This window comes from Pinus tabuliformis, chromosome 7 (genome assembly GCF_031772625.1).
Source record: "Pinus tabuliformis cultivar Carrire ecotype Pingquan chromosome 7, CPIR1, whole genome shotgun sequence".
NCBI lineage: Eukaryota > Viridiplantae > Streptophyta > Pinopsida > Pinales > Pinaceae > Pinus > Pinus tabuliformis.
Window position 1 is genome coordinate 1,580,810,609 of NC_142293.1, and position 18,029 is coordinate 1,580,828,637.

General features: G+C 40.0%; 1 protein-coding gene across 1 annotated transcript in view; it reads left to right on the forward strand.

The window, feature by feature from the left end:
• Nucleotides 1–18,029, forward strand: part of LOC149254117 (uncharacterized) — a 342,370-nt gene that overhangs the window by 31,464 nt on the left and 292,877 nt on the right. The window contains 1 exon segment of the mRNA XM_089460071.1: nt 71–151. Coding sequence (XP_089316197.1) covers nt 71–151 — 81 coding nt within the window.

Genomic DNA, 18,029 nt, shown 5'->3' on the forward strand with positions numbered 1-18,029 from the left:
CTTGTACAGAAGGGATGCAATTTTGTTTAGGCTTTTTGGTTGACTTGACCCTTGTATTTTGTGTATGCAGGAAGCATGCTTGTTATCTCACATAAGGATCCACAATAAGTCAGTTCTGGAGTGGGAGATAGCAGTTGGTCTACGCTACAAGGTGGCCTTCAATTTCTCTGATTACAATAATATTTCTCTGGCAGATATGCAATTCTTGTCCTATTTAATCTTATGATTTTCCAAACGTTGATGTGAAATGTTTGATTAGATATGATTATTAGATGTTTTTTTTTCTGCAGTGGATTTTCTAGGCATTGTTGCATGTTCTGTTTGAAAAAAGATGGAAGTGTTAGGGTGCTGAGCATACTTGCTTTGATAGTATGAAAGGAATCCTACTTGCATAAGGTACTCTGAGCTGTAGGAAAGTTGTTGGTAGAAAGAGGTTTGGCCAAGATTTATATCAGGCCAAGTAAGAAATTTATTTTGTGTTGGAAAATATTGCTATTGAAAGCAAACTACATCAGTCAGAGTTACAACTTATAAGTGTTCCATATTTTACTTTGTTAAATAGTTTTCTTGTGAAAATTTCAAGTCTGAAATCCTATTGCAGCAACTAGAATTAATTCTTCTAATTGTTAATTAATTAACAATTTATTTGCTACGACAAATATCGAATAAATCATACTGCAACCTTCACAAATAAAACTGCAGAAAATAATAGTGCTGGAAACTGAGAAATATTCTAGCACACACACACAAAAATTGACACACCTATTTTGGACAAAAGTCCCTTGAAAAACCCAACTTGGGAAAATTGGTGCAGCAGTTGAGGGTTTTTATTATTATGTAGTAGTGAAATTATCTGAGTACAATCTGGATGCCGAAAATAGAGAATCTTGCAGAGAAAATACTTGCAAAAATTATATGAGGGAAATTACCCTCACTCTGAGCAAACCCAACATTGTCTAAGCTTTAAAAGGCTAGCCGTCCAACTTGCCTTGCACAGGCTCTGCGTCACTCTGGAGCTTCCTGCCACACGTGCTGCTTGAATCGACTGCCAATCTAGCCATCCCGCGTGTTGCTAACTAGAGGGTTTTTTTATTATGCAATAGTGAAATTATCTGAGTACAATTTGGATGTCGAAAACTAACAATCCTATAGAGAAAATACTGGCAAAAATTATCTGAGGGAAATTACCCTCTCTGAGCAAACTCGACACTGTCTAAGCTTTGAAAGGCTAGCCGTCCAACTTGGCTTGCGTAGGCTCTGCGTCACTCTAGAGCTCCCTGCCATACGTGATGCCTGAATCGACTGCCAATCTAGCCGTCCTTCCTGCTGCTGACTAGGAAAATGCTTCTCCGACCCTATGGAAACTCTTCTCGGCCTCTGGAACTCCCTCTAGCAAAATCGAATTGCTTACTTGAGGATCTGTGCTGCTTCCTGGAGAAAATCTCAACGTCTCTGCAAAGTAATCACCAGATTGGGGAAATCTTCCTCCTGCCTCACACTGTCCCTACCCCTATTTGTCTCTGCTTCCCTTTTGAAGCTCGAACCCTTCCGACAATTGATCGCTGCTCTTTGAAAAATCGAACTCTTCAAGGAAATCGGTTTCTAGTGTGTGTGTTCTCCATCTACTCATTGACTTCTTATAATCTTCTCTCACTAAATAGGGAAAATCTTCCTCCGCCTCACACTGTCCCTACCCCTATCTTTCTTTGCTTCCCTTTTGAAGCTCAAACTCTTTTGGCAACTGATTGGTGCTCTCTGAAAAATCGAACTCTTCAAGGAAATCGATTTCTAGTGTGTGTTTTCTCCATCTACTCATCGACTTCTTATAATCTTCTGTTGGCCCTGTTACTGCTCAAACTAGCAGGGGTCCTAGGAGGGGATCCTATAAAGAAACTACTAGGTCAAGGGGCAACAACGGAGCGATAGCCCACTATCACCTCAACTAAGTTTCCTCGCTCTTTACAGACTTTCATCGATGGGAGGAGACCCGGTATAAGGGAATCACAAGAATGAATATATCAATGAAAGGATGAAGGGTGATTCCGAAGGCCTATTCACAAGAGAGACTTAATTATATGGCTTTCTTGCTTGAAAAACAAGGTGATAAGCTCTCTAGGAAGGGCTAACAGGATCCTTGAGGCCTGGGTTTGGGAATATATCTTGTCAAGATGGTTCCTATACCCGAAAATCCTTATGGAGAATTGGCCTTTATGTGATCTTTGTGAAATTAGAGTTGTAAATTTGTAGGACCACACACGACCAAGTGGACCCAAAATTAGGTCAAGGGTATGTAGTTGATTGACCAAGGAGGGGCTTGACCTAATTAGGGTAGAGAATAGGATCAAAGGACAATTTTTCTTTTGAGGATTGAATACAATGATCCAAATGAGGACACTAGCCAAGGGAAACCTAGGGTAAGAAATGGTACCTGAGCTAGGGCTTGTTATATCTCGGGATCCCACCGTTGGAATTACTTCAAATTTGGAGGGCCTCTTAACAAAACCCCAACACAATAGTGTACCAAAAATCAAGGTGTTTTGATGGCTACAATGGAATTTATTTGATGCCCTAGGTGACCTATTAGGGCTAGGCCTAGAAAGAGAGGAAGGAGGTGAGAAAGATTATCATTTAAGTGACCACCAATGGATGGATCAGTGCCTTGCCTTTGGGAGAGATGGAGTCAAGGTGAATTTGTGATATGGAGACAATTAACTTAATCAAGGAGGCCTTTAGGCAACTTCGCATGGCAATTAGGACATGGGAGTAGCTACACAAGGACTTTATACTTCAATGTGCAATGTTTGATGACTTATCAAGGTATATACAAAAAACCTCTAGGAACATTCACCCATTCATACACGACACATGCAATGATGCAATGCTTCAAAAGATCAAAATTTCCACAATTTCGCATATAATATCAATAAATTTCAGACCTAGATAGCAAAAATCCAGCAACATTCATGTGACAAGTTAAATAACAAGAATAAACATGAAAATAATCACTTACATTTACAAATGAGTACATCCAATCATGAAATTATGCTAATAATGAAGCTCCAAGACCAAGAAGATAGAATCCAAACATCAAAATTCATCCATGAAACCAAACTCGTCCTCCAAAAGGGAATGTGAAATTCTCCAAGTAGCTACTAAACCCAAATCCAAGTGATGATGAGAGAAATGAATCACCTCTCATCTATTTATACCATCTCTAACGAGTTCAATTTGCTTATTTGACCTAATTAAGCCCCAAATAATAAAATAATGTGCAATAATAACACCCTTGGTGACAAGCCCACCAAAATAGCTCAATAACATAAAAACAAGCCTCCCAAGAGGGCAGAATAATCAAAATAATGAGTTGTTGGGCCTTTGAGGAGGCCTAATGAAGTCCAAAGTGTGCCATGGTGAGAAGATGGACTCCAAGACATAGTGGACAAGATCTAGAGACCAAGTTTCTCTAGAGACCAGTGAAAGCCTAGAGATCGAGATTCTCTAGAGGAAGCCAAGTAGAAGTAGTGTAAAGTATAAAGGCCGAGATTCTCTAGAAGGAGCCGAGGAGAGCAGTTCGAGATCAAGCATAAAGTTGAGAAAGAAAGAGGTAGAGCATCAAGGTTAGTGACAAGGTTCTTGGGAAGATACTAGAGTCAAGGGTCTGTGTCATGGTCTTGGTACTTATCAATTGAAGATCTAGAAGAATAATTTTGATTGGGTTTTCCTCTCAAGAGGTGAGAGGTTTTGGCCCTGGCTGAGAAGCCTACAGACTGTGTCACTTGTCTTTTATTGTGCATATTGGTAATTGTCTTGATGAAGAGAACACAATAATAACATAATGAAGAAAAGACTATAAGATGAGAAGTAAAAGTACATCACAAGCAATTATCAAGCAGATAAATCTTTTAACTCTGAATGCCCTAGATTTCTCAACATGGTATCGGAGCTAAGGTGCTAAAGTCAAAAGAAGAGCATCTAATCAAAGGGAGACTCAAGGATCGAGTTTCAAGAAAGGCATCAAAGCAAGTCGAAGGTTATCAAAGCAAAAGATCAAGAACTACATTGAAGAAATATACTCTAGCAAGAATCTTGAAATTATCTTCAAGAAGGAAGCAGGAAGAGAGACCAAAATCCTAGAAGCACTCCAAAAATCATTCATCACCAAAGGAGTGAAAGCTCTTCAAATCTAAAGGAAGATAGATCGAAAGACAATCTTCTATCAAAGCAAGGATCTCATTTGAAAGGGATCATTTGAAACAAGAAGTTCGTCATCAAGTTGAAGATTCGATCTTCACAAGTAAGCACCTTTTATTATAATCTAATTTAGTAAAAATGGCTTCATGTTTCAAGGAGAAGCATAAGTTGGTTGGGATATCAAACTTCCTTGAATGGAAAATAAGAATAGACACAGTCCTCGAAGTAAATGAAGTCATTGATCATGTTCATGGAAAAGTCTCCAAACCATATGAAGAACAAGCATTATCTGAATACATGGAAAGGGATCTAAAGGCTCATAAGATTCTCAAGGAATCCATTAAAGGTCCTCTCCTTTCCTATGTATCCGAGCTGGAGACATCTAAAGAAATTTATGATAAGCTGGTAGAAATTTTCTCTGAAAGAATGATAAGAAAGACCATATCACTTAGATTTGATGTGTATAAATTGGAAGTATCAAAGGATGAAGGGATATCGTCATGTCTTTCAAAAACATCTCAAATAAAAGGTCAATTGCAAGATCTGGGAGAGATGGTATCTGAGAAAGAAATGATCTCTGTTATTCTAAATGCACTAACTGATGAATAAGGTAACATCATATCTACTAAGGAAGAGGAAACTATCCTATTCATCAAATTATGGTCTCTCTGCAAGGTAGAAGAATATAGGATGAAAAAAGAAAGTAACAAAAGATCAGATAAAAGGGAACTATTAGTGACAAGACGAAAAGGAAAATTTGGAAAGTTTGGCACTCCAAAGAAAAAGAAGAACATGGCTAAGAAAATATGCTATGGTTGTCAAAATCTTGGGCATTATAGAAAATACTGTCCTAAATGTAAGAGGGACAGGGAAGAAGACTATTCTACTAAGGAAGTGAAAGAACCTTAGACAAAGAAGCTTAAGAAGGAAGAAGCGAAAAGATCTCTACTATGATTGAGATGATCTTCTTCAGTAGAAGCTACTTTTCACTTGTAAGTTATAGATAGAATGCATCAGATTAGAAATAACACCATGATATAAGCATTAGAAGTAAGAGCTCGTGACATGGGAAGCAAAAAATATGTCTGGTACAAATTCTACTGATAACAAAGAATGGGAGCTCTTGAAAAACTTCATTGATACTTATAAGTAAAGGTCATCATTGACTGAGATCATCAGACAATAGTCAATAATGAAACATCTGCTGGGTAAGGATATGAAAGATCCTCAAATTTTTTTGATAGAATCCTCATCAAATGATTCATTGATCTAGAAAGGAAGCAAATGTTTCATCAGGAATTCCAACTCATGGGATTCAAGGAATGATGGTATGATGACATAACAGGAAAGCAGGTCTAAAGGATAAAGTTCTTTCGAATGAAGCTGCTACAAGAAGTCTGGATGACCAAAAGGAATATGAGGTATGTATGCTTACATAGATTATTATGAAAGTCATGTCAGATTGTTGCAGATAATATGGATCACTATTTCCATCTTGGGAAATATGATCAAGAGAAGAAAGGATCTCCTCTTTCGAAAGATTGTAGCAAAGAATAAGTCACACTAGATGAAATCAACATAATATGTTCTCATATAAATCATGAAGGAGCCGAGTACAATTAAGGAACTCTGATTGGAAGTTCCTGGGAATGAAGTGCGTGAGAAAAGAAAGGAAGAGATCATGAGATATGCAACAATGGTAGAAGGAATTCAACATCCAAGACCCAGAAGAGTTGACTGGAATGTCTCCCAAAAAGATATGAATACTCTGATAGGAGTTTGAAAAAGATGAAGACCCTTGACAATGAATATCTTTAGGAGATGTGTCAATCTGCATGCAGGATGCTGATGTCATGGTGAAAGATCATCACAAATGTAATTTTGATAAGTGTTCATTGATTATTTTTGAACTAATATCTGGATGGGCTTATGTAGGACTGCCAAAGGGAAATCTATGCATGACTTGCAAGTGGACCATATTGAAGGATGTAAGATCCTTCCGAAAAATATGGCATGAAAGCAGAATGACATGAAGCAAAGCCAAATGGAAAATTTGATGGATCACTTTCTGATAAGGTGAGCACATGACTAACTCATGGATGAAAGTGATGGATGGTCTGTGCCCTATGTAGAAGTTTCCAAAAGATGAAGACTCCTTGACGAAGAAGAAACTCATGACATCGAAGGAAGGAGCTCTTCAAGCAGCTGATTGTTCCAGGATCTCCACATGAGGAGCTGCTGTAGGTCCCTAGTTAAGAGGGAGCTTGAAAAGAAGTTTCTTACTTGGAAGAAACTTGGAAAATTCCTAAGCAGGGAGCTTAGGTACATTCCTTTGTGATAGGAATGAGTACATTCCTTTATTGGAATATGTCCTCCTAGTTTGAAAAGGAGAGATAGACATGTCATTCTAGTCTTCACCTGGGAAGACAAAATGGAGGATTGTGTAATCATTTGGCATCCGATGCTCTTTGAGGATGAGATAGGGCATCCAATAGTAAGAGTAGTTGTGGAGGACCAATATTCTTTGTGGGACTGGGGAGTCCAAGATAAGAATAGTCCTCATGGAACATACCCTAAGAGAACCCAGGTGGGGTATGTTCCGAGAGAGACAATGATGAGGGTGTCTATAAATCATTGGTCTCGCCAGCATTGAGCTCAGATCTCGTGGAGAGATGGAGTTGTTAGTCAAGGCCTTGCTATGTAGCAATGCTAATTGATATGATGCTATACAAATGAGTTACAAATCCGAATTCTTCTTATGAGAAATTATTTAGATTGAGAAAGTACAAGTACCACTATGAATACCTCCATAGTTAAGAGGGAGTGTTGAAAAGTGTAACTAGGTTCGGTCTTCATAATGACATGTAAATATGCTTTTATGTAATGAGATGTAAATAAGAAAAATAAATTATTTTACTGACTTGCTTCATGGGTTTCATGAGCAAGGGATTTTGCTTTTGAGTCAAGTCTCCCATTGATAGTTTTTAGGATTTATTTGTCATCTAGTCATAAAATGTTAGTCATTGTCATGTAATGAAGTCACGTTACACTTTGTAAAAGGTCAATCTTGTCTATGTAAAGTATCCTCCAAGACCTTGTCACCTATCCTCTTCAAGTCGGCCTACAACGATGAAGGAACATGCTAGAAGAAGTCGATCTAACCTCCAATAGTCATGTCGGCCTAAAGGACATGATAAGAAGTGTATATATAGCCTAACTCGGCCTCACTTGAACACACACATTCAATCAAGCAACTCGACTTGACTTCGATAAGCAGAAGTGCGAAGTAGAAGGAAAACAAAAGTGCGAAGGAGTCTAAGAGAAGTACGAAGAAAGAGGCTTCAAGGAAGTGCAAAGAAGAGAGCAGAAGGTTTCTACTGGGTCATGCGAAGATAGGATTCTATTGGGCAAGCGAAGGAGGATTTTTCTGGGATCTGCGAAGGAGAGATTCTTCTGGGTATGGTGAAGGAGGTTTCTTCTGGGGCAGCGGAGAGAAGAATTCTTTTGGGTGACTAAGATCTAGAGACTAGTGAAAGCCTAGAGACCGAGATTCTCTAGAGGAAGCCAAGTAGAAGTAGTGTAAAGTATAAAGACCAAGTTTCTCTAGAAGGTGCCGAGGAGAGCAGTTCGAGATCAAGTAGAAAGTTGAGAAAGAAAGAGGTAGAGCATCAAGGTTAGTGACAACGTTCTTGGGAGGATACTAGAGTCAAGGGTTTGTGTCATGGTCTTGGTACTTATCAATTGAAGTTCTAGAAGAATAATTTTGATTGCGTTTTCCTCTCAAGAGGTGAGAGGTTTTTGGCCCTGGCAGAGAAGCCTACAGACTATGTCACTTGTCTTTTATTGTGCATATTGGTAATTGTCTTGATGAAGAGAACACAATAATAACATAATGAAGAAAAGACTATAAGCTAAGAAGTAAAAGTACATCACAAACAATTATCAAGCAGATAAATCTTTTAACTCTGAATGCCCTAGATTTCTCGATACGAAGCTTAATAAGGGGGTTAACCAAGGATCCTGTTAAATGGTTTCAACCTTTAAAGGGGGTGACATGTCCATGGTACACCCATCAAGTGGTAGGTGGCAAGTGATATAGTGATGGAACAAAGTGGGGATTAGGGAAATGCTCCAGGCCACATCATAGTTTTAAAACTCCGACTCCGACTCCGACTCGGCAAGGATCGACTCCGACTCCGACTCCAAAACGGTAATGACTCGGCCGGCTCGATTTCAATGACTCGGTCGTTGTAAAAAATACATTAAATATTTATTTTTTATTATAAAAAAACATAATTTAAAAGGTTTTAAACATAATTTTAAAGATTTTCATTCATGTTTCCAAACACACAGCATTATAATATAGATGGAAGACAACATATGATCAAAATAGGCTCATGAACCAATCCATTATATCAAAATGGTACCCAATGGCAATACATAGTCAACTGTCATACATGATCAAAGACTCAAAACAAAAAACACATAACCAAGGAGGCTAGAAATGGCCTCTACAACAAAAGTAAACTGTGACCAGACTCCAGTACTAGTACTATAGCTACTGGCTAGTAGCTACTGCTAGAGGAGCCAAGATCATGTCGATCAATCTCTGGATCATCATCAGAGTCAGACAGGGGTCCCCATGGCTCCTCCTCCTCATCATCATCTCCAACTGCAGCTGTAGAAGTGGTACCACTAGCAGGCTGTGCAATTGCCGCAGATGCAAGCTGAGATAGAGTAGATATGCGGCTGCGCTTCTGTTGTGGCTGAGCAGAGGAAGCACCTACAAATGGAGTCCTTGCTGGCTGTGAGACTGAGGCTGGTGGATTGGGATCTGCATTCAACTGAACAGCATGTTCAAGTTCAACTGATGTCTCGATATCTAAATCTAAATCAAGATCCTCATTAGGATCAAACTCTACTGGACGACTCTCCACTACCCAATCTGATGTTGGATCAATGTCTTCCAACACAATGGGATATAAATCAGGTCTTTTGTTCAGCAAATGGTTTCGTCTGAGCCGGAGGTTGTATTGGACATAAACTAGATCATTTAACCGTTTTTGATCCCAACGGTTTCTCTTCTTTGTGTTACTTGGGAGCAGGAGCGAAAACGGGAGCGAGAGCGACATTTTCAGAAGCTCCTGGTTTGGGAGCGAATCCCAGAGGAGTTCGACAACCAATGTCACTAACATCAAGGTACATAGAGGGATTGGTGCTCTTGATTAAATACGATTTCCATACCCTAATACATGACAAAATTCAATGGAAACATTGCAATCCTCCAATCCTGAAATCCTGAAAAACTGATAAGTCTGCTGGATTTTGAATGAAATCTAAAATTCTACTTTCTCCAAATGAAATCCAATGAGGCCGAAATCACTCTCAAACATCCTGAGTCATTGCATGGTAATGTTAAAATTTTAAGTAAAAGGATGAAAATGAAGATTAAGGAGAATGTCACTTTTACTTTAAGAATTTAACATTACCATGAAATTTGAATAGCATATCAATAGTAGAGAGCATTTGAGTGTGTTAAATAGGGTTTGGGAGGGGGACATGGACCCCAAATAACATTTAGCTAATTCATAAAATACCTTGAAGTCCAAACCAATCAGCAAACCCCTTAAAATTTCATTAAAATAATGTTAAATCGTTGTTTTAGTGGGTCACAGGCCGCTGTTTGTGACTCGGCCGAGTCAGTACGGGAAACGGCCGAATTGGCTGAGTCAGCCATGACTCGGCCAACCGAGCCGTTTTTTGTACCGAGTCACTCCGGAGGGCAATGGAACGGACCAAATCGGCCGTTTCCGTTTCGAAACGGTCGTTTTTTAAAACTATGGGCCACATGTCGTGGTACAAGGGTAACTATGATGAGGGAAGCCCACACTTGGGTATATGAATGTAGGAGGGAGCCAATCGTGGTACATTTGTTATTCCGACCTTTGTTTTTCCACCCTTCTTCATATACCTTTTGCGTTTAATTGCTAACTGCTCAATGCTCCAGGGGATGAGAGCATGATGTGTAGGATATACCAGTAGGTACCCTCTTTTAAGGTGGGGAATTACATTGCCCATCGGGGTTGGGATAATCATGGGTTCCTTTATGTGGAGGGGGCTCATCTAGGGCCCATAGGAACCATGGTGATGGCCATAAATAAGGGGTAGAGCTTATGTTTGGCCTTTGCCTACGTGTTGAATTTGTATGTCCTGGCCATCTTTTGCATTTTGTGGTACATTTCCTATTGAGAGTGGCAAAATTATGCCTTTTCTTTTCTTTTTAGCTGCATCAACCTTTGGGGCATCGTTCCAGGCTCGACCCAAAGTGTGGACAAGGGGAGGCTAACCTTATGTGGACCCAACGGACCCAGATAGGAAAAATAATGTATAAGGTTAGAATGAGCGGAAGAGGGTATATGGTGTCGGGAAGCGGGACCACGCAAACAAAATTAGGATTTCCCATGTGGTTTCAACCCTGAAGCTAATGGCTAATAAAGGAGATCCCACGGGACTAGGATACAAGGTTAACCATCAAATCGGGCATATGAGACAAGAGTAAAGACCTAGCCCACTCTTTCCACCAAATCCCCACACCAATCCATGCCCAAAAGTGTCCATGAAAAGTAAGGAAAGTTACTCAAATATACCAATGAAAAGCCATACCTTCGGGGTCGGGAGGCCCACCTTTAAACATACAATCATAACAGATGGGCGAGGAATCACATCGCTGACTCAAGTGGCGGCGATAATGGCACATTGAGCTATCTGGTGGCTGCAAGGGGTTGCTGGCTACCCGCTGAGGACCATCTAAGAGAAAAAAATTCTCCTATGCATACTACCTATAGTTGGTGGGTAACAGGATATCCAACGACCAAGATTAAATCTTATTGATGGCTAAGATTATTTCCCTGTTGATCTGTGTGAGTTTCTAGATGATTCACACCTTATCTCAATTAATTCTGATTAATTGTCCAGATCTCCTAAGTTTAGACTTAGGAAATATTAAAAAATAAGCTAATAATCTAATTGAGATACTTTTAAGTGAAATTTCCAGGAACGATTTATGGGTTATGGAGAACTCCTGCGTTTTAGCCTCTCCACAAAGTTTCGAGACTAGAACATCTCCGATGCTACAAAAGCTAACACTCCCTCTTATGGAAGAAGGTGTTTTGGTGCTGCACTACTGCTACAACACCGTGTCTCTGTATCACCCTCTGTCACGCTGCTAATGTCTGGCGGTTGGCCACTATGACTGCCTGCCACTGCCCACCAACCACTGCACAACTCTGATGCTGCATATGTGTTGTTGGTGTACTACTGCCAACTCTACATCTGCACTGCAACTCCCTCTCATCTGTTGCCGCTGCTACTGCAACCACTACAACTGAGAAGCATCCTAAATACTGAATAAAATGTGTCTGCTACATCTGTCTCCTAAGTCCTGACTGCTACTAGCCACTGCACTGTCTACAAAAGAATCTGCGCTACTGCTGACTTTGCACTGTGCCAATCCGTACTTTGCCACTCTGCACTGCTGCCAACACTGCACTGTGCTCTTTAGCACCTGACTGTTACTAGTCTGCAACTGTCACTTCGGAATCTGACTGCATCAGTGACATTGATCCATCCTGCCACTGAATACTATGGGCCCCTAAAGCAAGGTAATGATCCATGAGGAGGACACCTCAATGGGCCCTGCCCATTTCAACAACTCTGGGACTATAGCTCCATATTGCCCCACCTCACTCCTGGAGGTATGGCTGCAAATATAGCGAAATCTTCCTCTAGCCTAGAGGACAGTTTCTCTATCTTTGCAGACGCTGTCGCCTGGTCTTGCTTTTTTTTTTGTCCTTCTTTCTAAGAGGACACTATGTACTGTAGTGGACAAGCTCACCACATCTGAAGCACTTGACTTTCGATAGGTCCTTTTCCTTCTTGTTTTCCCCTTGCCCTTGACTGGGACCCTTTGATTCTTGGGCCACATTCTCCCCTTCCTTCTCACCCTTCACAGCCTTGCTGCTGCTTCTGCTGACGGTGCTCTTTACTAGAGCCCGCTTCATCTCCTCCTGCTGTAGGTCAGACCACATCCTGTCCCATTGAGGCAATGTGTCTTTGCCCAATATACTTTGGACAAACACTTGCCAATTTGAGACACTGTTCAGTGCCAACCGTACAAGCTCTGTTGTTTGAGGCGCCTTTCCAACTGCGGAAAGCTAATCTCGGACCTCCTGAATCCTGATGAGGAAGGGATCTATGCCTTCACCTTTTTGCATCCTGATGCTTCTCAACTTCTCCTAGAGAAACATCTTCTACTGCTCGGAAGAACTCTGATATAGCTGGAAAGAGCTTCCCACATCTCCTTGGTAGTGTTCTTGTCAGATATATGTGAGACTATATGATCTTGGACTCCTTTCAAGATCATCTGCTTCGCCTTCGCCATTTCCTTCCTGTACTCCTTCAGGTGATTTGCATCCTGGGGTACTACTACCACATTGTCCACATAGGCTATTAGGCCATATTCATCTCGAAGGAAGGACATCCTAGCCTTACATATGACATAGTTAGAGGCTCCGCCAACCTATCTTGATCTCTAAGCCTCGCTTGGCCATCTCTAAATCTGGTCAAAAATCTCCCTCTTTCCCTCTACTCGGCTGTTGGATTTGCCACACGCACTCCCTTTTGGAGTGCGGAATTCTGCTTACAACTCCTGCCAATCTGCAACAAGGAAATTGGATTTCTAAAACTCGAAATCCCTTGAGAGAAATTTCCTTCAATGTGTGTTATTTCTCTTCCACCTGGCTCTGATTCTGCCTCTGCAAACTGCTGCAAAACCCTCTTCTCCTAAACAGGGAATCTGCTCAGCGAAAAATCTGAGCTGTCGCTGCTTCCTCTGCCTGCTGGAATCACTCAACTAGCAAGCCAAATTTTTTTGCCAACCTGCACTGAAAAATCGAACTTCCCCAAGCAATTCAATCTGCCTAGCTTAGGCTCTGCGCAACCTCCATAAATTTGTCCTGCTGCTCCCTCTGAACAATGAATTTCTGCCTCCGCTTTTGAGCTTCCCTGTTTGATCAAAATCACTTTGATACCATGTGAAAATTTCAAGTTTGAAATCCTATTGCAGCAACTGGAATTAATTCTTCTAATTGTTAATTAATTAACAATTTATTTGCTACGACAAATACCAAATAGTCACACTGCAACCTTCACAAATAAAACTGCGGAAAATAATAGCGCTGGAAATTGAGAAATATTCTAGCACACACTTAAAATTTGACACACTTATTTTTGGACAAAATTCCCCGGGAAAACCCAAATTGGGAAAACCGATGCAACAACTGAGGGTTTTTATTATTATGCAGCAGTGAAATTATCTGAGTACAATCCGGATGTCGAAAATTGGCAATCTTGTAGAGAAAATATTGGCAAAAATTATTTGAGGGAAATTACCCTCACTCCGAACAAACCCAACACTATTTGAGCTCTGAAAGGCTAGCCGTCCAACTTGGCTTGTGTAGGCTTTGCGTTAGTCTGGAGTTGCCTGCCACACGTGCTGCTTGAATCAACTGCTAATCTACTTGTCCTGCTTGTTGTTGACTAGGAAAATGCTTCTCTGGCCCTCTGGAAACTCTTCCCGGCTTCTGGAACTGAAAGCGTCTTCCCTTCTAGCAAAATCAAACTGGTCACTTTAGGGTTTGCGCTGCCTCTGTGCAACCTCCTGGAGAAATTCTTGGCCTCTCTACAAAGTACTCGTTGGATCGGGGAAATCTTCCTTCGACCTCACTGTCCCTGCCCCTCTCTGGATTTGCTTCCCTTCAGAAGCTCGAACTCTTCCAGAAACTAATTGCTGCTCTCTGAAAAATTGAACTCTCTAAGGAAATCGATCTCTAGTGTGTGTGTTCTCCATCTACCCATCAACTTCTTCTTGTAATCTTCTATTGGACCTCCAACGACTAAGATTAAATCTTAATCGATGACTAAGATTATTTCCCTGTCAATCCATGTGAGTTTCTAGATGATTCACACCTTATTTCAATTAATTCTAATTAATTATCTAAATTTCTTAAGTTTAGACTTAGGAAATATTAAAAAATAGGCTAATAATCTAAATGAGATACTTCTAGGTGGAATTTCCACAAACGATTTCTAGGTTATGGAGTACTCTTGTGTTTTAGCCTTGCTACAAAGCCCTTCAGAAGCTCAAACTCTTCTGACAACTGATTGCTGCTCTGAAAAATCGAACTCTCCAAGGAAATCAATCTCTAGTGTGTGTGTTCTCCATCTACCCATCGACTTCTTCTTATAATGTTCTGTTGGACCTCCAACGACCAAGATTAAATCTTAATCGATGGCTAAGATTATTTCTCTGTCAAACCGTGTCAGTTTTTAGATGATTCACACCTTATCTCAATTAATTCTGATTAATTAACCAAATTTCCTAAGTTTAGCACTTAGGAAATATTAAAAAATAGGCTAATAATCTAATTGAGATACTTCTAGGTGGAATTTCCAATAACGATTTCCGGGTTATGGAGAACTCCTGTGTTTTAGCCTCTCCACAAAGTTTTGAGACTAGAACACCTCCGATGCTACAAAAACTAACATTTCTGTGATAAAGTCATTTCACAACTACTCCCTGCTTCTCTTCTTCCATAATCTGCCACTGTAACATGAAAGAGAATACTAATCCACCATTATTGTTTTCATTCAATCTTAAACTACCCACCTAGACATTAGTTTTATTTTTAGAAATGCTGCTTATAATAGATTACAATTGTCCTTCAACTAAATTGCCGCACTATGATGGGCGTATATATGTTTTCAAAATCACCTGGAGCTTGCCTTTGGCCTCATCGACACCCAAACCAGGGGAGGTTGAATGCAGGTCTTTGTGTTAATGCAAGCCTGATCACCTTGCTGCTTGCCATGAGACCACAGATCCATGGGCATATCAGAAAAAAATTATGGTCTTGTTGTCGGTAAATCTATTGCGAACTAATCCATGGAATATAAACAGAAAATGCTTGAGGTATTTTTCAGCATGAAAACTTTTAAATAGGGTTGTCATGAAACTTTGCCACTTTGTAGTCCACCATAGGAACCAATTGTAAGCTTTAACTTCTATGTTATTGGAAGTTATCATTATTGTTTCTCTTTCACCTATGAAAGAGAAACAAAATGGAAGGAATTTTTGAGTCATATGGAAGGAATTTTTGAATCAAAGCTATGTTATTGGAAGCTATCATTATTGTGAGGGTTTTGATAAAAAAATTTCTTCCATTTTGTTGACCAAAATGACTGCTCCTCTATGGTCCTTGTTACCGCCCAAACTAGTAGGGGGCCTAGGAAGGGATCCTATAGGGCTCTTACTAGGTCAATGACAACAATTGAGCTTTAGCCCACTGTCACCTCAGCTAAGGCTCCCGGTGGGAGGAGACCCGGTATATAGGGAATCACCTATGAAGAGTAGATTAATGAAATGGATAGGAAGTGATTCCAATGACCCTTTCCTAGGACAAACTCAAAACTAGGGCTTGCTTGCTTTGTAAGCAAGGTGTAGGGTCCTCCAGGAGGGTTGATGAGGATTTGAGGACTAGGTTTAGGGAATATGAGATGCAAAGGAGCTTGCTAACCCTCAAAATTGTTATGGAACTTGGTTTCCCAAGTGGTCTTTAGGGAACTAACTTTGATAGGAAATGGGACCACACTGGACCAAGTGGATCCGAGGTTAGTTCAAGGGGATAGGATTTAGCAACCAATGACATGCTTGACCTAATCAGGGAGGAGAAAGAGATCAAAGAATAAATTTTGAATGAAAGGTAATGCAAGGATCCTAATGAGGTTACTAGCCTAAGGAAACCAATGGCAAAATTCAATCTTGAGTCTAGGGCCTGAGATATCTCAAAATCCCACTGTTAGAATCTCTTCAAAATTGGAGGGCACCTAGGAGACACATCAGTGCAATAGGAGCCAAGAGATCAATTTTTTTTGATAGGTGGTTTGCAAGAAATTTGATGCCCTAGGTGACCCAATGGGGCTAGACCTAGAAAAGAGAGGAAGAGGGGAAATGTTTAGGGTTTTAGGGTGATCACCTATGGTGGACCAGTGCCTAATCCTTTGGGGAGATTGGAGTCAAGAATGATTATGAAATTGGATTTGATTTTCTAGGTCAAGGAGGCCTTAAAAACATCTTCGCTTATCATTAGGGCAGAAGAAAAGCAACTTCAGAGACTTAACTCTTTGTTTTGAAAAATAGATGGCTTATAAAGATGAATTTCTATGTTGCACGGGTACCCGCACCCGGGGGTGGGGTTCTTGAACCCGTCCCGGGTTCCCGCACCCAAGTACCGGATTCGGCTACGGGTTCTTCCCAGACGAACCTAGAAGAACCGGGTTCTTCCATGAAAAACCGGGTTCTTCAAAAAAAAAATTTGGGTTCTTTTCCTTTAACGGGTTCTTGGGTTCTTCGGGTTGGGTTCTTTGGGTTCTTCATAAAAAAAACTATATTAAAAATTTAATTTTCAAATAATTTTTTTTATTGAAATTTTAAAAATAACTTATAACAAAGGTAAAAAACTTAAAAAACCCTAAATCTTGAAGACTTTAACTCTTTATGAACGCACACAAGTAAATATTTGATACGTGATTACTGATTTCATTTAACTTTTAAGTTTTTTCCATTTGGTTGAGGCTTGAGCCATCCCCGTTTACCATTTCTGGCGGCAGTGGGCAACTTCAGCAGCAGTGGGCAGCTTCAGCGGCAGTAGTATTTACAAGTTTTCTTTTTAAATTTTATTATTCCATGAAAAAGTTTCACAAGACCCGCGTGTGAAAAATATAGGTGCATTATATTACACATTTGAACAGTGAACACCCACAGGGGCTCAACTACATTAAGCAGAATTGCCGGAATGAATGTCACAATTTCTTGCTGTTTCGGACTGTCTGCAACATGAGCCACAACTGTCAGTCCACTTTTATACACTCAATTTGCCTCCTACAGCTGCGGCATAGTCCCTCCTCCTTGTTGTTGTCAAACACTGAGCTGTAGGGCTTGATTCATGCCACTGTTTACACAAAACAGCTCACTGTTCACTAAGGAACAGACCTCGGCCTCCCTATGCAGACTCCTGTACCCAACCGAAGCCCTAAACAAAGATGACAATGCCACAAACTTACCTCTACTCAACCCAGACTTGTTAAATTTTTAATTTTTTATACTATATACTATAATATGAGAAGTATACGTTTCAGTTCTTTTAACCTGAAATAGTTGCAATTAGATTAATAAAGCGCAAAAAATATTCATCATTTTTTGCATTAATGAATGGCATTACATAATTGCATTCATACACTGAATATAGCTCTGTGCTATTCTTTACAATATAAACCGTTCAGTGAGAATGTATTTCAAATTTTCAACTCAATCATCTACACAACATTCAAGCCAGTTCATTATCTACCCTCTAACAATGGTGTTGCTTGCCCTTGCAATGTAATTTCACCATGGATCAACAAAATCCAATTAAATGGTTCAGAATTTGTTCAGGAAAAACAGTTCATAGTATATATATTTTAATTTTTGAAAAATTGAATCATTACATTTGTCATTAACATATAAATTCTGTGGTTTTTTTTAGGCTTGTGGCTACATTAAAGTATAAATTATGGTTGCTGGCAGCATATATTTCACTGCTGTCCCACCAAACACACAAGGCAGCCCAATAAAATAAAGTTTAAAATGTTGAGTCTTTGAGAACTCAGAATACTTTAGGATTTTTGAGCGTACTCCTGAGTTTGTAGGAAACTTGGCTAGTGTATCTCAGTTAGCTGTGTGT